Source organism: Falco rusticolus, chromosome 1 (assembly GCF_015220075.1).
Source record: "Falco rusticolus isolate bFalRus1 chromosome 1, bFalRus1.pri, whole genome shotgun sequence".
In the NCBI taxonomy this organism is placed as follows: Eukaryota; Metazoa; Chordata; class Aves; order Falconiformes; family Falconidae; genus Falco; species Falco rusticolus.
The window spans coordinates 4924937-4948190 of record NC_051187.1 but is presented as its reverse complement, the minus strand read 5'-3'; the positions used below and the strand labels follow the sequence as shown (position 1 = coordinate 4948190).

At 42.6% G+C, this 23254-nt stretch overlaps 1 protein-coding gene across 3 annotated transcripts in view; it reads left to right on the top strand.

Moving 5' to 3' along the window:
• The window catches only part of RAB11FIP4 (RAB11 family interacting protein 4), a 130359-nt gene extending 107738 nt beyond the window's left edge, over nucleotides 1-22621 (top strand). For 2 of the 3 annotated variants that reach the window (XM_037406188.1, XM_037406201.1), the window contains 12 exons: nucleotides 2607-2830; nucleotides 6503-6694; nucleotides 8203-8337; nucleotides 9826-9861; nucleotides 10771-10870; nucleotides 11286-11389; nucleotides 11901-12041; nucleotides 12590-12671; nucleotides 12939-13076; nucleotides 13590-13748; nucleotides 14090-14233; nucleotides 15979-22621. In XM_037406188.1, coding sequence (XP_037262085.1) covers nucleotides 2607-2830; nucleotides 6503-6694; nucleotides 8203-8337; nucleotides 9826-9861; nucleotides 10771-10870; nucleotides 11286-11389; nucleotides 11901-12041; nucleotides 12590-12671; nucleotides 12939-13076; nucleotides 13590-13748; nucleotides 14090-14233; nucleotides 15979-16095 — 1572 coding nt within the window. In that variant the 3' untranslated portion in view covers nucleotides 16096-22621. The remainder of the gene's footprint in view (nucleotides 1-2606; nucleotides 2831-6502; nucleotides 6695-8202; nucleotides 8338-9825; nucleotides 9862-10770; nucleotides 10871-11285; nucleotides 11390-11900; nucleotides 12042-12589; nucleotides 12672-12938; nucleotides 13077-13589; nucleotides 13749-14089; nucleotides 14234-15978) is intronic. The other variant, XM_037406194.1, reaches the window with a different exon arrangement.
• The last annotated feature ends 633 nt before the right edge of the window (nucleotides 22622-23254 follow it).

The window sequence follows — 23254 nt, the reverse complement described above, 5'->3', positions numbered from 1 at the left end:
CTTTATAGATGACACTGCACATTTAATTGCTAATGGACTTCTTTTAAAGAGCATCTAGGCTCCTATTATTAGAAATAGCAAATGTGTGGTGTTACCTGCAGGGAACAAAAAGGGAGTCTGTCATGGTTTTCTTGACCTTTACTTTCTTGTGTTAATTTGTTTAATGCCAGTGAGATTTTTCCTGCTGTAAAAACTTGCTTAAGCAGAGAGTTCTCCAAGACCTCTGAAGAAGGCATGCTAATGGCGAGGTAGGGCTGAGCAAGAGCTGTTTCTTCCTTTCCTCCTGTGATTTGCATACTCCTACTTCAGTGCTCCACTGTGTGCTCTGTGCCTCTCTCTTTCCCTCCTGGATCAGACTTTTACCAGCTGGTGCAATTCCATAACAGCAGCCAGGGCTTTATTGCATTAAACTTTTAAAGAGAAACAGGAGCTCTGTGCCTGTGGGGCTTAGTGTGCAGGAGAAAACTTTGGGGAAATGTTAGATAAAGAAAGACTCGTGGATACTTCTGAAACTTCTTAATTGCTCTTAATGAGCTCTACTTTTTTGACACCTACTGAAAAGGTCTTATTGCTTGTGCTGTGTATTTGTGGATCCCAAGGTACTTTGCAAAGAGCAATGGTGTCATTATCCCTGCTTGCGTGTGAGGATGCGAGGTGCAGGTCAGAAGACAGTGCTGAAGAACCTGGGGCTATAGCAGGGCCAGGGCAGACTCCATGGCTGGTGTCGGACCTGGCAAACCACCAGCTTCTTGCAGACAAGGGATAGTGGCCGTGCTGAAGGTGCAGCGGCTCAGAGCTATCAATTTGATTGCATGAGGCAGCATTGCTTCAATAAATACTACATGGCATAGACCAAGAATAAGTCCTTTTGGACACCTCTTGGAGCAGTACCTAGGGAAAGTTTCAGGTTTAGTAAGGCTGATGCAGAAAAGTGGGAGAAGGCATGTGCACACACGTGTGCTTATTATTGTATGGTGCTGAAGTGACTTACTGGAATTACTTGTGTACCTGGAAGACCTGTTGAAAGCTCACCTAGAAAAGCATCCAGGTATCTGCTCTGAGTATGTACCTAGAGATTCACACTGCAGGTGAAGCTGACCTTTTCACTGCTTGGGTGTTCATTAGTTAACTAGGTTTGAGCAGGTGGGATGGTTTTGAATTTCTTAAACCTCCATACGCTAGGAGTTTTCACAGTCACATAAATTGGTATTTCAGGAAAAATGGAAAGTGATACCTTCTAGCAGCAACCATTTCTAGTAGCAGTTTTTGCAAATCTTAAAAACCTGCACCGTCTGGCTGACTCCTCTCATGTTGAGGTGAAAAAGGCACTGAGAAAAATTGGTGTCATCAGCATAGAACATCGCTAGTTCTGCAAAAGGGGATTTTAGCCACCGTGGTTCTAGCATAGGAGCGTCCAGAGGCTACAGGGGTTGACTTGAAGCTACTCTGCTGCAAGCAATGCCACTGTAAATGTGTCCCAGTGAATGTGCTTGCCAGAAGGGCAGCTGGTGTTTGCAGTGGTGCCAGGCTGCCAGCACCGTGGGCTTCCTGGGGAAGGAGCTGGACAGGATGACAGCTGGACCTAAATATGAGGTGTATCCATGAAAGAAATGCTTTGTTACTTGCACTAGTTAACTAAGCCTTAATTGCATGATTGTCTTAACTTGCTGGCAATAGTTCAGTGGTATAGCTGCCTGTGGAGTTTACAGGTGAGCTTTGCAGCGGAGCTCTGAGTCAGAGCATTTGCAGGACTTACTCTGGAGTCATTTGTGTCACGCTGAATGGGAATTGTCAAAGCAGTATTGTGTTGTTATGTATCGAAGGATAGAGTAAAATCTTAAGACTGTATTTTTTTCAGTTAAGAATTTTTATTTGTCCCTCAGGGAGAAGCAAATAGAGAACAGCTTATCTTGGCTATTGTGAGTGTTCATGGGGCAAGAAGGGGAGGGAGGAGACAAACAGCTAGAGCAAAGTGTTGCAGTAATGAGAATGATGTCTTATTTTAGTTGATACTTAATCAAGACTTGCAGCTCCAGGAAGCAGGAACAGATGGCTTTGGCTTTGTTTTTTTTCCCTGCTCTCTTATATCTTTGATTGTCACCAAGACTTACCATAAATGTTTTAACACCTGCCAGCTTTTTTTTCACTGTATATTTTTGCCCATCCTCGAAGACAGAGTAAACTGTTAGACTTTTCGGGCTTGCTTTTGTTTAATTGATAACATTAATCACAGAACAACTCTTAGTGACTTTATGTATTCTTTCAAAGGATGCCTCTTTTATAAAGCAAACTTTGAGGATATTTATTATTTCAAGTGCGTTTTGGTAGTAAAATAGGGCAAAGCTGACTGCCTTTTATACCTGGGTGTTGTGTCCCTCTGCTATAGAAGAGTCAGAGATGGTATTTGAGCCTTTCTGGAAGGTGCCAGGTTCCTCAGGGGCTTAAAGAACTGGCTTTGTAAAGCACGTCAGCCTTTTTGGTTTGTGGCTTTTATCTAGTGTTACTCTTGCTTACCAGGGCATCCAGAGTGGTTTATTGCTTCTCCTGTATCCGTCTAACTGCCTTGAAGGATGATCTGAATTGACTCCCGATTCTTCTTTTGCCAGGGTAGCGAAATCCAGGACTGCACCTACTTGGACAGTGAAAGCGCCTACAGTGAGTCGGAGCTCTTCCCTGATGACGACGCGATGACTCTAGCACAGCAAGAAGTTCACCATGAATCTGACATGGACAGTGCTATTGAGAGCGCCCAGAGCTCGGAGGCCTCCGACGTGTGCCGGAGCGAGGAGAAGGACAGTGTGCTTGGTGGCCTGTTTCTGCCTGGTGACAAGTGAGTGGTGGTTTTGCCTCATGGCACCCCTGTTTTGAGGCATGTGCAAAAGGACCAGGGAGGAAGGAATCTTCATGTGACTAAACCATACTGTGGGAGGCTGAGGATGCCTGAAGGATTTAGAAACTTAATATCAATTTACAGTGTAAGGGAGATGGATGTCTAGGTCCCCTAAGTGGCTTAGATAATTCAGTCCTGGCTCCTTCTGGCATGTTCTGCGAGCACTCATGGGACTTGCATGTTGTGTGTTGAAGTGGAAGTGTTGGGTCTCTCCAGAATGGATCGCTTCATTAGCATGCCCCAAAACTTGGGATCTTCTGTGTTCCCAAAACCTTTATATGCTGAATTAAAACAAATACTTCCTGCAAAGGAGTGCAATATGGGCAGTGCTACTTTAGTCTTTTGTAATCTAGTTATCCGAAAACGTGGGCTCTGCAGATTTGCTTTGCAGCTTTATGTACCAAGTTAATTCTGTGTTTCTAATTTTCCATAACCTTTAGTGTGCAACAGTAAATTGTGTTTAACACGGGGTGTCCTGGCATGTGTGTGTGTAACCATAGCTTGCTGTTAACACAAGATGTCTCTGTAATCCTAACTTGACTCTTCCCAGGTGTGTACCTGGGGCTGTTGCTGAAAGCTGACTGGGGGCAGGGAAAGGACCCAACTTGATTTAATCCTGCTTTGAACTGAGTTAATGCAGTACCACAGGACGGAGCTCAGCTGGGCTTGCTTTGTAAGCCTCTGCCCTGTCTTCCCTATTTTTGCTTGTCTTGATTTGTGCCTCTTGAGCTTCTTTCACTGCTAAGACAGTCCTCCTTCTCTCTCCTGGGACTCCTCAGATGCTCTCTGTGCAGCCTCATTCCTACCCTCCTCCCAAATTTCCCAGCTAGCTGAGATCTGGCCTTCTCCCATTTGCCCAAGCAATCCCAGAGACTTTATCAAGATAATTCCTGTTTTCATCTGCTCTTTATCAATCCTGTCTCCTTGCCTTGTGGTGCCCAGTTCTTCAAAGTACCAATCCTTGCGGTGACTGACTTTTACCCATACTGTGTTTGAAATTAGGATCTTTCCTCCCAGCTGTGCTGTTCAGGCTCTGGTGAAGGGGGTGGGGGAGGCATTGTGCATCCTGTACTCTCCTTCTACTGAGGGCAGGAACTACTAAGAGCTATTGTGCTACTACTGATAGATCTTGGTTTGTCCTCTGAGGCCCCCTCAGCTTTGGTAAATCTGTGGGAAAACGCTTGGGAAGCTTCAGGCTTTTATGTTAAAAGACAATAGAGATTTTTACCTTGGCCAAACTGTGATAGCTGCTTGTTGAAGAAGCAGGTGGGCTGTGTATCAGGTGTGTCAGCCCTGTGAAGCCCTGCTCTGAAGAACAGGAAAGAGCTTTTAAAAGAAACAAACCTGAAAAGCATTTTTGCAATCAGACAGTGTTAGAATGGGGAAAAACAGCTTTAGAAAAAAACAAACCTGAAAGCATTTCTAAAATCAGAAAGTATTAAAATGGAGAAAACTGGCTGCTTTTAGCAGCTCCCTTGAAAATGACTGTGCAATTCCTAGACAATTTCAGCCTGTGGCTGGTTATGAGTTCAGGATCTACCGTGAGCATGGACTTATATAAAGTTTGGCAAAGTTTAGGAATAACTACAAATTAAAAGTTCTAAGCAGCATTACCAGGCGGATCCAGCAGTGGTGACTGTTTGTGTAGCTGCCGTAAAAGAAATTTAGCCAGGCAATGCATGAGGGATAATGGGCTACTGTTCCAGTCTGTTGGCAAGTGGTGATGTTCCAGGGCTGTTATGCTGGAAAGTGGATTTTATGGACAAGTATGTGTGATCAGTCCTCAGCTGGGGTGGTAACTCACCTCTGTCTGTGGTGGAAGTGTTATGAGGAGCTTCTTCCTAAACTGAGTTGGCGTAACAACATGGAGAGATGCAAACAGCAGTTGGAGTTACCCAGATCTTAGCAATACACAGTATGTCCGTGGCACAGCAGCTCTTTAAGAATAGATGTTTGTGTGATGTGTTGAGCTTCTCAATAATATATCTCCCAGCCAAGAAGCCTTGGTAAGTTCGATCTATTTCTAGCATGAGTATTCCTGTCTTCATCCTTTAATAGTGTGCCAGGCTTGACTTGCCCCAATTTCTGTTAATGTGAATTAGATAAATGAATTGCAGGTTATAAATGGATCTCATCAAAACAGGAGAAACAAAAGAGCATACATCTGAAAAGTTGGCAGGCTTCCTCTTCTACTAATTGCTTTTGGAGGAAGGGGTATGCAAATAATGCTTGCACCATAGGCCAGAGGAACACTGTTGCATCTCTTGTTTACAGTTCACAAATGTAGTATTACGGGAAGAGGAATCTCCCTGTTTGCAGAAGTGCAGGGTATGGTTAAGAGGCTCTAGGCAGATCCAGAAGAAACCTAGGAGGCAATACTGTTGAGCTGCTGGAGAACATCAGCTGGGAGCTACTGTCCTGTGGCTCAGCTAGTGGAGTTGAAGATGCAGGCACTGTGCACTGAAGCAGAGGGGGTGAAAAATTTAACCCAATCCGCACAGTGTCAGCGGACTGAGTAGGCAGACTGTACTGTATTGAGGCACTGGATTCTGTTTTGTAGTAGGGGCACAGTAATGTGTTGGGCAGCTCCAGGGCTTCTGAAGTGGAGTGTGTGTTTCAGGTCTTAGACTTGCATTTTCTGTAGGGAGAAGTTTGTTTATAAGAACTTGTATGCAAATTTATTGGATTGTCTGTCGGAATGCCTTACTGAGGTGGGAGCTGAGCAAATCTGTGTAAAATATCTGCCTCTGCAAGATAGCATGCTGCATGACTGCAGGGTGGTCTGGACTCTGGGCAGGAGAATCACCATGCACCCTCTGCAGCAAACTTACTCTGTTGTATTAGATGTGATGTGCTCAAAACTGCTCTGCCAGGTGCTTTCCTATGGTGCCTGGCTCTGCTGATCTATACCTGTATGCCCTCTCTCTCTGAGGTCACAGGGTTCTGCCATTCCCTGTGGGTTTGGCATTATTTTAGGTACTTCTCTGACAGTAAAGCAGCCTTTTCCTGTGGCCCGTATCTCCTCTGAAAGACACGTTTTGTCATGATGGAAGGAAGGGTGGGAACCCAGTCTCCGTTAGGTCACATCAGTAGGTGACTCTGGCATGCAGTGAGCTGAAGTTTGTTTCTGACCACACAAAAGAGAGTGTGGCTGGAACTCATGGGGTGTGGGAGAGGGTTTATGGGGATTACTGGGAAACTCTGATTGTGGAATAGAGTGACAGCCTTTGTCTTGTACCTGTTCTTTTCGCTACCCCGTGCATTTCAGACTTATCTGAACAGTTCCTGCATTCAGATCAGAAGTCCCATAAGCAGCGATCTTCACCACGACATGGACATGGTGACTGAGGATTGTTGAGGTGTGCTCTTTAAAGTGAAATGGTTTGTGTTGATCCAAACCTGTCTCACAGGTAGTTTGTTCATAGATTCTCATGCTCTTGTCTTTCAAGGCAATGTCAAATACACATCAGATGTATTTAGGGCTCTATAGTTTTTTAACACAAAGTGGGTTATAACCTCAAATGAGGAGACAAGCTGTAAAGGCGGAAGATTCCGTGTGAGGTGAGATGCTATCAAAGTCTGCCTTCGAGACGTTTTGACCTCTTGTTTCAGGTCAAGTCCTCACAACCCTTCTGCAGCATCTGACCTCTCAACTTATTCCACCGCCTCTCTGATCAGTAATGAAGAACAGTTTGAAGACTATGGGGAAGGAGATGATGTGGATTTTACTCCCAGTAGCCCATGTCCTGATGATGAGACCAGAACCAACGCCTACTCTGACCTTGGCTCATCTGTATCTTCCAGGTTGCTCCTTATTCATTAACAAACAGTTTTTCAGTTTTGTCCTTCTCTGAGCATGGGTGACCATACCAGAGTTTACACTGGTTACGTAGACTCATCTTAAAAGCAAAATGTTATCCATTCATTTTCTGCCCTCCAACTGACAGGCTACATTTATTAATAAGAGATATAGTAAATATGTTGTTTCTGGTAACCTCTGTTGGATTCTGTTGAAATAACTGGGCTGTTTTGCTTGTAGAGATTTTTCTATTGCAAACTGTGGGTTTCACAGTTATCTGCTGCAAACTGGAAACCAACTGAATGCTATCCACCAGCCCTGATACAGTGGAGGGAAGATCTGTGAGAGAGCTGCTTCTCTTTAGTGTTCTGATACTACAGATCCCTTGCACTAACCTGTAAGGTGAAGTGCTGTGTATGGACAGGGGGTTATTTGAAATAAGCATCCATATTGACTTTGAATGTCTTGGAAAACATAAGCAAGTAGCTGCTGTCTATTAGGAGCTGGAAATGCCACTACAGTCCACCAGATTCCTGCATGTGACCTCAGTCTCTGTTAGCTTTTACATCCTGTGGCCAAGTCAGTGGCTGATTCCCAAGCAAGGGAATGGGTGGATAGGGTTGGGGAAGAGCCAAGTGTGAAGATGCTCTAGGATTTGTCTGCTTGGATCGATAACCGTGAAGGTCTTGTGCTTCATTGCCAACACAGGACAAGCTCACCGCATCCCTGTGTTCCGCATGCAACCCCCATGTGCTACCCTCTGTTTCAAGCACTTCTGCAATCCAGCCTTGCCACCTCTGTCGTGCATGCAGAGCCAGCACCCCTCTCCAGAGACCCTTCATGATGATGGCTTGTGTCCTTCATCCCCTGTTTCCTCAGGTCTATGCAGCCCTTTCCATTCTCATTCCTGGGGTTCTGTGCACTTCATGCCATGATTGCTGTCTTTTTATTTGAGTTTATTTTCTCTTTATCATGCCAAAAGCTACTGCTATCTCCTCTTTAGACCTATGTGCACTTCTCCCTCCCTCCCTCATTCTAGGGTTCCTTCCGTCCTACCATCTGAGGGGGTTTGTGTGACTACTTCTTACCAGACCACTCTGTTTTTCATCTTCCTCTCTTTCCCTTGGAGAAAAGATTCTTCAGGTTGCATGCCAGGCTCTAGTCAGAAGGTGGACAGATTTAGGGGGGAACATTGCTGAGGTGGGACATACTCACGTAGCTGCTTTTGCTACATGCATCGCATGGACTCCGTATACCTTTAGCTGTTCTTCTAGTCACCCAAACTGATTCTTTTCACCGACACCCAGAACATGTCCTGTAAAGCCTCAACTCGGGTAGACTTGCCCTAAGACTAGCATTCTCCATCAACAGCTCTGTGTTAGATGAGCTGTGGTTAGAGGTGGCTCCCCAAGTCCTTCATCTGCAATTCTGACACACAGACATGCAGTCAAGAGGAAAACCTGTTGTGAGTTGGTTACTATAGCCAGTAACATCTCTCCTTTCCTGCAAACAGCGCTGGCCAAACACCCCGAAAAATGAGGCATGTTTATAACAGCGAGTTACTGGATGTTTACTGCTCACAGTGCTGCAAAAAGATAAATCTACTCAACGATTTGGAAGCCAGGCTGAAAAACTTGAAAGCAAACAGGTAAGCAGCCTATTGCACTGCTTTTAGCAATGCCTCCTTGAAATGGGACTAGCTAGTGGCAGGAGGAGAGGAAGCAAAAGTCCTTTCCTTCCCTGTGTCCCATTCTCCCATTCTGTCTTACATATGTGGTGTTCTTACAAAACAGTAAGAAATTCAGACCTTGACATTTAGCCTGAACCAAAATGCTGGTATTCATTACCTAGTAAGTATTTTTCCGACTTAAGGTGCAGATAGCATTAATAAACTCAAATATTTTAAGCAATGGACTCCTGATTGCAGAGTGAGAGTGCTATTTCCAGGATTTTTTTCTCAGGAATTGGGGTCTGCTGTGCAGCTTAGTGAGATCTACAGTTAGCTACTCTTCTCCGGGTGGGAAGGAGTGACCTGGCAGATCCTTAGCTAATGCATGCAACCTTACATAGGCCTCTCCTAAAGCTGTTGGTCAGCAGAGGTACTTCATTCCTGTAGGAATTTTTTTGTCCTCAAGGGAACTTGGAAAAACAATGAGTCCTATGGCAGAAGTTACTTTTGGGGTTCTGTGCAATTTCAGCTTTTTCCTGACACTTCTATCTCTGCCACTTCATCCACTTCTAAACTGTACTGAGCACTTGGAAAGAATCCAGTGCTTACAACAATCATCTAAGGTTTTTGATGGAATTATTGTGGTGGGCTTCTAGCTCCCCCTAGAAACTGAATGTAAATCCTGCCTGTCTTCATAGTCCTTGGCACAGAGCGCACTGCACTGCTTCTTCTCTTGATGACACAGCAGCATAGTATTTGATATGAACAATGTTCCTGCCCTAGCAAGGAGTCTGCTAACACCCAGACCGTGACCAGCTGGAGCATTGGTAATTTTATGAGTGAGGCTATACGTACCTGGCTGAAAGAGAGCAATGCTCTGACAAAGAGCTGTGGGTCTGTGTGCTGCACACAGAGATGAGACATTCTCTTATCAAGATATGCAGCTGGATATTTTGATTTGGTTTGAGTGCTTTTGTCTGAGGTCTAGTCCTTCATTTAGGTAATACCGGCCTGTGGCTGCAAAAGGGAACTGTAAAAATGGAAAGGAAGCGTCTCGGTTCCTGTGCTGAACTGGGAAGCATTATGAGGAAGGATAAACTGTTTATAAAATAATCTAAAACCTGGGCATCCAGAATAAATGTCCATCACTAACTCAGTGTCCCCTTGTGGTGTTTCTAATGTTAGTTTCACTCTGATTTACACTGACAAATCTCTGCTAAATATAACAGTATTTGCAAATTGACTCATTAATGATCACAGTAATTTGTGGCTCCACTCATCTTAATGTTGTTGGTAACCGCAGCTTTTGATTAAGTTGCCTAATAGTACTGTTCACGGAATCATTTTCTTACTCTGCTAAAAAAGTCAATACTATGTTTCATTGTGCAATTCAGCCGAAGTTTAAGATTGAATCCAACACTCAAATAAGTGTTTAATTCCTGTATCATTCCCTCTGTATCCATGTAGCCCTAACAGGAAAATATCAAGCACAGCTTTTGGAAGGTAAGAGTCTTCAACTTTTTTATGAATACATGTGGAATCAGCTGTAACAATTCCATAAGTGGGGGTGGGAAGGGAGAGGAGGAATAAGTTTCAGAAAACAAAAATATACCAAGACAAGTTCTCAGGGAAGGGGCCTGTATTTGGATAGAGATGTTACAGAGTACTGAAGTCACTGCTAGTCTTGAAGCAGGCCCCTGAACTGGAAAGAGCTCTGTTCAGAACACAGATAGTTGCTTTCTTGTCTGCCAGCTTTCTTCCGTTTATACGGCTATTCCACCAGTCCAGCTATTGCTTCTTTCACCCTCATAATGTGGCCCTTTTTGTTATTGTTGCCAAAATGCAAAGGAAAGCAAGAGCATCCCTTTAAAAAGGACTTAGAGAACTGTAATCTTCCTTTGCATGAACCAGCCCTGGGCTGGGGAGGGCTTTAAGTTTCAAGAATATTTTAGATGAACTCCAGTGTTGTGTATTTGACACAAATCTATAGTGGGAACTGCTTGATACTTCCTTTTTTCTGTTTCTTAAATAAGTTTTTACTGTGTGAAATCTTCTAGATTAACTGTACCAACCAGTGTGCAGTGGTGGCCTTATTTTAAGTTTCTAATAAGGCAAATACAACTCAGTACGCAGTGTGAATAAGGCTGAGTAATTTTTAAACTATGTTAATGCTGGTGGCAGATTCTATCAAAAGCAACAAAGAACCCTAGAACTAACGTCATTTATTGTGCTCAGTATGACTTCGTTTAGTTACCAGTCCCTTGTAAGACTTCAACAATTGTAATTGTCACTGAAATGATTACACAGATTTTAGCATCAGACATTCAAAGTGCAAAGCCAGGCTATAAGACAGTGCCCAGGCTTTCTCCTTCATCCTCATCAAGTAAAATAACTACCCTTCTGATCTTTCAGACAACTCTTCCACAACAGTAACTTCAGCAGCAGTAATGGCAGCACAGAAGACCTGTTCAGAGACAGTATAGACTCCTGTGATAACGATATCACTGAAAAGGTGAGGAGCTGTGTGCACTAAGGTTACTGTACCCAGCAGAATCCTGCTGGAGACATGCATCAACTGACAAAGCTCTCTTGCTCACAGTTGCCAGTGATCTGAAGTAGCTCATTGAAAACATCCTTAATATTTCATTAATATTGTGACTTCGCTTCACAAAAATGCAATAACTGTGCAAGTACACACCTAGGCATTGTGTTACTTCTTTACTGTATATTTACATTGATAGCCTTCAAGGAAAATGCAGGGTCTGGGCAACTCAAAGTTTCGGAGCTTGATTTCATCACTGGGTGAATTTGCAGGGAAATATGCTCCCCTTAAAAAGGGTAGCGTAGCTAGATGCCAGTTAGGAACAGTGAAAGGATGTATTAAAGTTAGATTCAAACTCTCAATTCTTTTCCATGTCCCCTTCCAGGTAACATACCTAGAAAAAAAGGTGACAGAACTGGAGAATGATAGCCTGACAAATGGTGACCTGAAGAGCAAGCTGAAACAAGAGAACACACAGCTAGTTCACAGGTAATAAAGCACGGAGCCAGGTCTCTGCCATGTCAGAGCAAAGCAAGAACAGAGTTGTAGGGAAGGAGCAGCTGTACCTGTAGACTATGACCAATTCTTCTGCCTCAGTGCTGACGGGTAAAAGAAGGCTTTATCAGAGAAATCCAAGTGGACTATTTTCAGTGAGCAGAGGCCTTACAAGCAAGTTTCTTAGTACAGAGATGTTACTGACTTGTACAGAGGAAACTTGTCTCTTACAAGACAGGTTGCCCCTGGTTTGTTTTTCTTGCACATAGCAAGACAGAAGGCTGGGTCATAGTCCCAGCTTCTTGAGACAGAGAATGAAAGAATAATAGATGAACTGATACTACTTAATTCTAAATGAGAGATATTTAGAGGAGGTTAAATGCTAGCAAAGGTGGTGAAGTAGAATGACATAAGGAATGGGGAGGAAAGGGAGAAGCAGTGAAGTTGCATGCTTTTGTTTTTTTAAAGTACTTGTAAAGCTGTTAATGAGATCTGGTTTCCTTAGAGTTCATGAGCTGGAAGAACTATTGAAAGACCAAGAAACATCAGCAGAACAGACCCTGGAAGAAGAGATAAAGAGACATAGAGAAGCATATAGCAAGTATGAAAAAGAGAAGGGCACTGAAATTGAACTGCTAAATACAAGGTAACTAACATCTTGGTGCCACCCAGTCAGAACAGAGTAAAAATTCTTCTTTTCTTCATTTTACTTTGCATGGAAATGTAGGCTGTTCACAACCAGACAGTGCACAGATGGTTACAGGTTAGTAGTTCGGTAGAGTAGCTGTGCAGTTGCATGTCTAATGCCCAAAAGCTTGGAGGATGCTTTACATTAATGCTTTAATCCACGTGGCCCATGGAGACAGCTTAGCTGGGTATTTGGCATGGATTCAAGGAGGGAATTGTGACCAGCTGTAGCAAACACTTGTGTCTGCAATTGTTTCTTCATACTTAATTCTTTTTAGATACCTGTTGTTAGAAGCATAACAGTCTGAGGGTCAGTCTAGCATTTTTGGCCCTAAAAACAAACAAAAAGCACACAGTAGCTTGTGATTAAAAAATACTAAGATTAGAAGGACTGTCTTGTCTGGTCTCTTTATCAAGTGCAAGTGAAATGACTTTTTAAAGCATGCTGTTTTGTGTGTCTGCATTCTTGAAGAGGCATTTGCTGTAGGATTTTTGTTGTTGACGCAGGGTTCAGCAACTGGAAGAAGAAAATGGTGAGCTGAAAAGCACTGTCACACGACTGAAATCGCAAACTGAGAGATTAGATGAGGTAACAAAACTCCTGTGTGCTTGACCAATTTAACAGTACCTTGATTTGTGTAAGAGCAAACTCATATAGTGGTTGACCCATCTTCTTTAGTTTGCCTTCCCTAAACGAGGTGACTAATGGAATTGGAACTTTGGTTACCTTTAGTGGCAGGAATGCCCTGAGACACATGCCAGCCTTAGGACCAGCTGTGTCTGTAGATTTGTGTTGTAAAACTGAAGATGGCTCATGCACTTACGAGCTAGCTATGAAGTTCCCCATTTGTTCTAGGAAAGGCAACGCATGTCAGATAGGTTGGAAGACACTAGTCTGCGACTGAAGGATGAGATGGATTTGTACAAGAGAATGATGGACAAGCTGCGGCAGAACAGACTGGAATTTAACAAGGAGAGGGAAGCCACACAGGAGGTAGGTGTCAGGAGTGGTGTAAGACCAGGCAATGGCATCTCATCTGCATGGAAGCCCATCTGAAAAGAATGGACAGGCAGAATGAACACTGGAAATGCAATATCCAGTGAATGTATTACTGGATTGTGTTTCTATGGGAGGGGTACCCATAGTGCAATGAATGCTGCAAGAATATCTGATAAATGGCAATCCCTGACCCAAAGGGTTTACAGCTCTTTGAGAACTTGCAGCCTTGAATGTGTGCCCTAGCATTTCCTTTACTATGTTTGCAAGGGGAATTATACCGCTCAGACATGAAGCTTAGAAACCAGAGCCACTTTCAGCTTTCAAGAGGTTTAAGTGAACTGGGCTTCCGTAGAAGAGCATGTGGCTGTATTGTAGGACTGTCCGGCCTCAACCAGGCTCACAGAGAGCTTGTGTCAGAGTACAGAGGTGCAGCACAGAGATGGGTGCGTACAGGGAGGTCTGGTTGTGCAGGGGCTGGAGAGACATGGCCTGCTTGCATGCCCACAGCTCATTGAAGACTTGCGGAAGGAACTGGAGCACTTGCAGCTGTACAAGCTGGAATGTGAGCGTCCTGGACGTGGGAGAAGCTCTTCATCCAGCGTGAGCGAATTCAATGCCAAAACCAGAGAGGTGGAAATGGAGCACGAAATAAAACGGCTGAAGCAGGTGAGCAGGGAAGGGCCTCTTGATCCATGTATACAGGACTGTTCTGAAAAATGTCTATACCTGCAACCTCTAGCGCACTGTGTTTAGATTCTCACATAAGCACAAGACCTGCATTGCATCTGACAAGGACTTCTTTGCAGGTGATGTAAATTGTGCACATAGGAGACATCTATGATTCAGGCAAGGAGGACTGGTCAGTGCTGATAGGAGAGTTGCTGTTAGCTTGCAAACTTGCAGCCTTACCGTATGCCATCCAAGCTACCTGTGATTTTAAAAATTTATTTTTTTAATGAAGCCTGCTAGGAAGAACTTAAAAGCAATGTCTCTTCATCCTTAAATAGGAGAATCAGAAACTTCGTGACCAAAATGATGATCTTAATGGACAGATCCTAAGTCTTAGTCTTTATGAAGCTAAAAATCTCTTTGCAACGCAAACAAAAGCCCAGTCACTGGCTGCTGAAATTGATTCTGCATCAAGAGATGAGGTAATACGCTTTTCTTAAATCAAGTACTGCATCCAAAAATATGCATTTTTCGGTGTAATTAACTGTCAAGGTTGAACTATCTGAAGCTGACAAATGAACAACAGAAAAAATCTGCTTTGCAGATCAAGTGTGTTAGAAGATTGCCTTAAATCTAAGTGGTTTTGGATGCTGCTTTTAATATAGCTCTTCCATTTGTGTGTCTCAAAATACTGGCATTATTAGAATCTTGGTGAAGTGCTTTATAATGGTTTTATTTTAACATCTTCTATCTTACAGGGTATTGTGATATTATGACATTAATTTCATACAGAAATTACCATAGCTAGTCATTTAAGTTTATACTTTGTGTTCTAGATTTAGTTCTAAGTTCCTTCAGTAACAAACTTGCACTTAGATCTAAATTTGACCTATATATTCCCTGTAGCAGAGCTGAATTCTTGGCAAAAATAGGTGGTGTGCAAATAATAGTCTGATAATGCTTTGGAAGGTATTATCAGAGACCCATTTGTATATGGGCTGAGTCAAGCTGGTATAGCTTCCTTTAAGCTCTAGGACAGATCGTGAGATCAGGCCATGTAAGAGCTCCCAGGGGAAAAAGACAGGTTAGTGATAAAGGAGATGAAAATAATTGTTTGCCTTTTATGCTTTACTACTTCTGGACAGAACTTCCCATTTCTTCTTCAAGAGGGGTCCTGAGCCAGACCGTTTTACCCAGCCTGTACCTGAATGACCCTTTTAGCCTTAGGTCCTGTGCAGTCCCTTGACCTGAAGTGCGTGCTTGAGTTTCTGCCTGAACCAGAGCACTGTGAAGGAAGGCTGTTTAATTGTTGAACTCTAATCGGGTGAAAGCAAATTGGGCTTTTGCTATTGTCAAGAAAAATCTTTATTTCTCCTTCTGAATCTCATGACTCCGGCTCATGCAAGGAATGCTCAGCACTCCTCTGAAGGAGTGCTGTACAGCTGTGGCCCAGGCATAGTAAACCTCACAGACCGGCACAGACTTTTCCTATTGTGCCATTTGTCCTGTATAATCAAAATGAAGGTAAGAAACTGCAGATTCAGGGTGGGACTTCTATGAAGGCTAATGAAAATGGACACCTAAATCACATCAGCTTTAGAAGAATCTGGGGTTCTGGCAGTCCTGGGCAGTTTTTTCAGTTTGGCATTAAGCATGCAGAGTATAAAAGCAAGCAGTCTTCGTCTTTGGAGAGTCTGAGGGGCCTTTCACAGCTCAAAGGTTTAGTGAAACACATGTATTTAATATAGAACATAGAATATTCACTGGGTTGTTCTTGAGGAGTATGTAGCTGTGTTGTTTGGGAGTTTTTTGAGAGAGTATGCACATGGTACAGAGGGAGCCCATATTGTTTCCAGTGCAAAATACTGAAATCCTTGTTCTGTTCAGCCTTTCATGCAATGTACTTCAGATTTCAGTAGATAGGAAAAAAAGTTGTCATGAAGCTCTTGAATGAGCTCCCTCATCTCAGCGCACGGTGTGGATGCAGGAGGTTGATGAGGAATTTATTTCAAACAACCTGCCAAAAAGATCCTTCTGTAACAGTAAAGGTCTTTAACATACAGATTGTTTCCAATACAGATACAGGGAGGAGCTGGAGGTAGAATACCTATCACAGAAGGACTTGGTGATCCCAAGCAGGCACTGGTCTCTCACCTGTCTGAATTTCATGCTATTATGTAAACTAGTGAGAATATTTCAAGAGTAACTTCAAAATGTTACGTTTCAGCTCATGGAAGCCCTTAAAGAACAGGAAGAGATAAACTACAGATTGCGACAGTATATGGACAAGATCATTTTGGCAATCCTGGACCACAACCCATCTATCTTGGAAATAAAGAACTGAAGAGAATGTGAGAAGAAAAAGCAGCAACTGCCTGATATTTCTGCACATGCCACTGGATCTAAACAACACTCTGATACTGTAAATTAATCTATAAATATATATATACACTACGTGTGAGTGTGGGTGCGCGGGTGTGTTTATATGATGTTTGGTACACTGTTATTTGTCATTGGATTGGCTTGGTTAGACTTTTTCCATGCACTTTCAATACTTGTGATAAGATGGATACTGTATATTAATGTAATAACAATATAACTGGATCATGCTGGTTTAGATACTGGACAAAATGACTCTACCTCTAGTTGTAAAGGTAAAAAAGACAATGGAAACATATGGATGTGGCCCTAACTTTAGGAGCAAGAATTGTTCTTTCGTTCTTCCAGGAATTTGGGTACCACAAACCAATTAGCATACCCAGGTTCAGTTCCTGACTGGTGCTGACTGTGTAATTTCCTATCTGATTTAGTTTTAGTACTGAAACCACATATAAGATGATAAAAACAAACTTTGGGGAAAAGGAAGGACACCAAGTAAAAGGGAAGAAGAGGAAGATATTGTAGAACTGTTGCTGTTTGTGAAAAATCACCCTCCACTTGTTTGCCACTGTCAGCACAAAGTGCTTTTTATGCGAGATCACTTTGAGGCCTGCTTTGGGATGCTCTGAGCCAGCCCGCTCTTCAGCGTGTATGCGCATGTGTGTTTCTTACGTCAGGGTTCCTGTAGCAATGAGGCTAAGAAGCTCTTCAAATCTGTTCCCCTATTTTCAGGGGTTTATTGTGGGCCATTAAGGTGAATTCTGAGATCCTTCCCCTTCCCCTCACCCTTAGTTTTAACAATTTCACTGAAGGAAGACATTCCAATTCTTACAAAAAAAAAAAAAAAAAAAAAAAAAAAAACTCACTTTAGTGGGACGAGCAGCCCTTGAAATTATGTCTTGAGTTGCTTTCCCACCCGAGATAGACATTTTATGGGCAAGCTATGGAGAGGACTGGCTGGGTCCTAACACAGTGGTGGAGAGAAGTCTGATGTGGAGTGACTTTTACCTATAGGGCAGTAAAAAGAAAAAGAGCTTAGTCTTGCAGATGTTGCCAGTCTAGACTGAGTACACACATGCATACCTAAAACTCTGAATAGGGAACATCCTGATTTAGATGAGCAGTTGTGCAGGTGCTTAACTTTAAATGTGTACTGTGACTGCTCATAGAAGTCAGTGGGACAGGACATAAGCTTTAAAGTTGAGTGAATGCTTAAATGCTGCCTTAAATAGGGGTGGACTTCAACATGTCCTGTGTTCTCCTGAGTAGGATCTGTGTACTGTAGGGCTAGGACCTTTTTAATTAATAATGTAGCTTATATAAGGAGCTTATGGAATTGTTTGGCTAGTTGAATGCTAAAAAAACCCTTTTATTCCATGCACTTTTTTTAAAGTAAAAATTTGACACTTTTAATTCACACCAACTGGCACAGAAAAATAGGCCCAATTATCTGGCTTTCCCCAGTGCATAGAGATGTTTCCTCTATTGAATACACTCCCCAGAAGAACGTTACAGTAGAATGACTGTGCTTTTCTGTGTGTTTCTTGCTGTCTTTTGCCCCTCGTATTCTCTTGATGTATCTTGGTGTGTACATGTGATGCATTTTTCCTGAATTTGAATACATAAACACGTATTCATTATGAATGTAAATATATTTTTTTTTTCTGCAATCTCTGTGCTCTTGCCTTCAGTGATGTGTTACTGGAGTCATGGGAAGCGGAGAAGTACTGAAATCAGGCTTTCTTGAAGGCAAGAAAATAAAACCAGTTTGTTTCTATGGTCTGCATTAGGCAGGTGTGAAGTAACTGGAAAGTGAAAAGGACCAGAGGAATAATTATTGGACACAACACCCCAGCACACAAAGATGTCTCAGACTTAAGTGCTCTGGGAGAGATGGTACAGTCTTGTTCAAACAGTGATGTCTCGGGGCTGGTTTCCTGAGGCTCTAGGATAATCTGGAGGAAGGGATTTAAAAACTACTCCTTTGTCACCTGGGGCTGGTGTAAAATGTCCTGTGCTAAACTGCAGCAGCTTCTGTTTGTGGAGAAGCAGGTGGAACACCATGGACACCGCATGCATGCGCCTTTCCCACCTGTAGCTGCTTCTGGATGTGCTGCCCAGAAGGTAGGAGAGGAACAGTTAAGCCAGCGTGGTGCTACTTACAGTACGCTGCCTACAGGACTCTTCACCTGCACTTTAGTGATGGCGTGTCCCTCTGCATGGTGCATGTGAGTGAAGCTGTTGCAGGTCAGACTGGTAACTGAATGTTTTCCCCTAAATATTTTTAAGTAAACTGGACTTGGCTTCAAAATGTTAATAATCTAAGCCCCATTCCCATTAGGTAGAACATCAGCAAATGTTGAGGACTGTTTCACTGAGAGTTATGCTGAGCACTTGGGAAGCAGAGAGCCTGGCTTATTTCACTGAGACCACAGAGCCCGTGGACATGAACAGAAGACAGGACTGTAGCGGTAGCCAAGTTTCTGTGCAGGTAATTATATGTAAGAGGTGAACAGTCACAAATAGTGACAAATAGTCATTAAATCTGGCTGAAAGCGGTATTCTAGCCAAGGTTATCCAGCAGTGGATTTTCTAAGACTTGCCGGACTTCTTGTTTACCTGTGTACCCATCCGCTTTTAGCATTTAGAAGCTCTTCCTTGCTCCAGTGTTTGCATTTGAAGAGTTGCCTTACCACCATGTTGGTGGTGTTTGTAGCTTTGTTTTATTGCATAAAGGAGTTATACTTCTGCTCCTGTGGTGCCCTTGGTGTAGTGCTGCTTTCTGTTATTGTTCAAATACATATCCAGGTACTTGCTATGAGTTGGAGGTGAGAGAGGCATTTCACTGGCAGATACATTTTCTTCTCTCTATATCTACCTACTAAAAATACTAATTAGCAATTGCATTCTTAGACTGAGTAACTACAGATACTAGACCAATTTGTCTTGCAGTCTAAGCCTTGGAGAACCCTTCCATCCCAGAAGAGTTGTCACGTTTTATGACATGCCAGGTAACTCAGTAATAAGGGATCACTTGATGGGTCATTGGGGAAGAGAGAAGAGTAATCTGATATCGACGCTGCGGAGAGTGTATGTTTTGATCAAGTGTCAGACACATTGGCAGAATGGACAGGAGATGTGGGAGATAGGGAGGCACCAGTTTTAGTGTCCTCTGGTAAATTTCTTACTACTTTACTGTGGGTTTCCTTTGTGCTCACAGCCAGCTGGGGAACTGCAGGCTGTGTCTGTTACTGTTGGTGGAACAATGGCTTCGCTTCTCTGGGTAAATAACATCAAACACAGAAATGTGGTATCATCGCATTCTAGCAATACTCAAACGCAGTGAACATTGTTGTGTCAAACCTGTGCTTCTCATTTAACCCTTAGGGGTGCAAACACAATCCAAGGTACTGTATCTTGATCTGCTCCTTAGTTCATTCTACTGTAGATTATGAAAAGCTAAGTGGTATTACAGTCAAACCAGCTGCAAACCACTGCAGGTATTTTTGTACAGTGAAAAAAAAAATTACTTGCTTCTGGCTAGAAGCTGTCCATCAGGCTAATCCCACATACAACCTGCTGCAGAAAAAATACCTCTTTCAGAACCTGCACTTAAGAGTACCTGAAATGTAGTCTCAAGATTTTTCTAATGTTGGCTGCTTCCCTCCAGACATGAACCTTCAGCTGCTGCCTAGTTCTGGTTTTGGAGTGTGATGCTGATTCAAAACTACCTTGACATCCAAGGAGTACTTTTCAGATTTTTTTAATAACTTCTATTAAAGACTCAAGCTGTTGAGTTTTTTGTCATGTTTTGAAGTGCAACAGTGGCAAATGCAAATTGTAACCATCCCATCTATTTTTAAAGAGGTTTTAATATGCAAATTTGTAGCAAGTCTAAAAATAAATAATCCAATACACTTTTGCTGCCAACTTTCCTGTTACAGTCTTGGGAGAAACTCAGATGTTTCTCAGCCAGCTCTGTAGGGAGTTGAACACAGCGTTATCAATTCTGAAAGATACGTGTATCAACAAATATTTTGCTGTCTGAAGGCAGCAGTGCTCCATTTACTTCAGTAGAACTGCATTACTCTCCAGAAAGGATTTTGGCCTATGGTATTTAGGCTCCCTAATCTGGTTAGCAATTGAGGGCTTGGAAGCTAATATATAAACATACATTGTGGCCTGCTACATCAGTCATTGTTCAGCGGTCTCTGCATCATAGTGCTAGTGACATGTGATGAATCGAAGAACTAGAATTTACAAATAAATGAATACTTTTTTTTTCTTCTTTAATGGCAGTGAATATACAGTGGTTTTCTCTTAAAACAAATACTGTATGGTGTGCTCTGAGGGATTTTTTCCAAGGAAGGAAGGAAGTAGCAGCTGATCAAACACTTGCCAAATCAGTGGCTTGGCTTATATTGATTTAAGTGAAAATTTGACTTAAACTTTAACTGAGTAGTTCCTGAATTGGTTCTGTTATAAGTAGCAATGCTTGTATTCTCGTTATGTCATTTGTTATCGAGGAACATTGTCAAAAAGGCATGACAGGTGATGTAACACAGCTGATTTCAAAGCATATAGTTCAACAGTTGCTGGCATTTGGTTCCTTTGCAGCATCCTCTGAGTTGTTTTCTCACTATTTTTCAACTCAAAATATCGATCCTAGGAGCAGTTTGCTGTTGAAGCATGTGGCATGTCTGGGTTTCTTATTTAATGAAATTCTGCATGTACCTTTAGAGTTTGATAAGGATTGCTGTAGGTGTTTGGTCTGAATCCTGTGATCCTGCCTAATGCACTGGGAGTTGCTCTCATGTGCAAGAGAGTTGTTTCTTTGTGGGATTCTTCCCCAGTATATGTTTGCTGACATTTGCATCCTCGGTCTTGTCCCCAGCCACTGTGCCCACTATCAGAGTGTCTGTGCACCTTGGAGCAGCCACTTTGAGCAGATGGGAGGATCAGTTTGCTTAAGTTTGGCTTTAGCTACTGCAGCAAAGAATTTTAGCCCTGTCTTTATACCAGGCCAGTTCTGTCTGTGCGTTTTGTGTGGTTCTGAAAACAATTGGTGTCCCATCTATGTGGCAAAATGTTGTAGCCGAATCTCACTGTGTGGAAGCACATGGGGTGAATAATCCTGAAGTCCATCCAGGTAAGGGATCATTGGGATGTCCCCATAAGTTTTGCCTTGATTCTCTGTAGCTATCCAATTGCATGCTGTGCTTGGACACTGCAAGGCACAGCCCTACTAGCTCAGCCTAGTCAGCATACCTTACAGATAATGACAGAAACATCTGCAGCTAGGGTCACTGTACCATAGTTTGCCACAGTGTGGAGCCAGCTAACAGGCTACATTGTGTTCTTAAACTTTTTTTTTTTTTTAGCTTACTGGCTTAAGTCTCCAACTTTTGTTCAACTGCGAGAGTAGTACCTATCCAAACATATAATGAGAGCGAGGTTACTTTTTACTTAAACTTTAAACCTAATGAGAACATATATTAACAAACATGGACTTCTGTGGTATAGTTTGGATACCTACCCCTAGAACCTGCATCTCTCTTTTATGTAGGTGTTCTTAGTGGTACAACTGTGATATCTGAGCTGTCAGCTTTTGCATCACCATTCTCAGCAGTGATACTCACCCTGGCAAGCCTCCGTAAAGCCCGTTGTGCCCTGGTGAAGGGCACAGAGGTGATTGTTCTGGCAGGCACACGTTCAATATGCAGATGGTAGGGGGTGCAGGAGGGCTGCAGTTACTCTTCCACCCAGACAGAGCACTGATCTTCTTACACTACCCAGCATCGGCCCCGTTTTATTAAATACCTTATCTGTAGCTGAATTATTCTGGCTTTGGAGAAAGGAAGTCAGAAGGGGAACAAAGAATATCATACAATGTGAACACTAGTGTGCTACAGGGCAGTAAATTTTGCACTGATGTATGTTTAAATACTGAGATATTTTGAGAATTACTGTAAAATCAGTTGTGGGAGCCATTTGTTTTGCTTTGTTGCTGTACTTATATTTTTTGCATGGTTACATATTTTAGTACTTGTGCCTTTCACTTCTCTGTTGTGAAGAATACATTTTATTTTCACATTGTATCTCCCGTTTGGGGCACTTTTTATATACACCTTTTCATTTGATCTTCATCTCTGGTTTTCATGTAATGTACATGTGTATATATAAAATAGATCAGATTTGTATTCATGTGCCTATGAGATGTAAAAAATACTCATTTTGTACAGGTTTTTTTAGAAGCACTAGGTCATGGTCTAAATTACGTAGCAAATGAAATTTTACATAATTAGCAGTTCTTTGTCTTCTTTTAGAAATGTTGTGTCAGATGGCTGGTCTCTTTTGTAAGGCAATGAATGTCACACACACACACTCCCCAGATTTCTTGTTCAAGTGTTGTTATGAGACGATTTCCATCCACTTGTTGGTTTTGCTTAATTCAAAACAATAAAACAGCTAACTAAAAGTTACAGTCCTAACTTGGTGATTATAGTTTTTATTCACACTAAAGCCAATTTGTTTTGTGTTATACTTGAAATGGACACCAGGTCAAAATCTCATTTGAACACGTTGCCCATTTCAGGTTAACTTCAGTTCTGGGATTATTTTTGTGGGAGTAGGCAAGTGATTTACTTTACCCATTGAAATGGAAAGAGAAATAGCATTACCTGTTCATAGACTATCCTTGGAGAGGGTAAAATGCTTTACATCTGTTACCTCCCTGGCTTCTGTGGCAGCTTTTCCTGAGGACAGGAGTCCTGTATGACTGGAGATCTTCCTCTTGTGGCTGTGAGAAATGGGGTGTCTGGCTTTTCACAACTTGGCAGCTGTAGAATAAGCTCCTTCCCTTGGGGTTTGTAGCACTGCACTCTCCTGCAACATTTGGGAAGCTAAACAGATGTGTTATGATGGGCCATCTGTAACTGGCAATCGGGGACCGGGTCCTACAAGTGTCCTTCCATCCCACCAACCCCTTCTTGAGCCGGTGCTTTCGTTTCTTGAGCGTTGACCCCCTCATCTGGTGAGATGCTTGAATTGTTCCCTCCCTCACACCTTGTGGTTTATGGATACCCCACGCACCAGCCCCTGGATGCAGGGAGACAATAAACCGT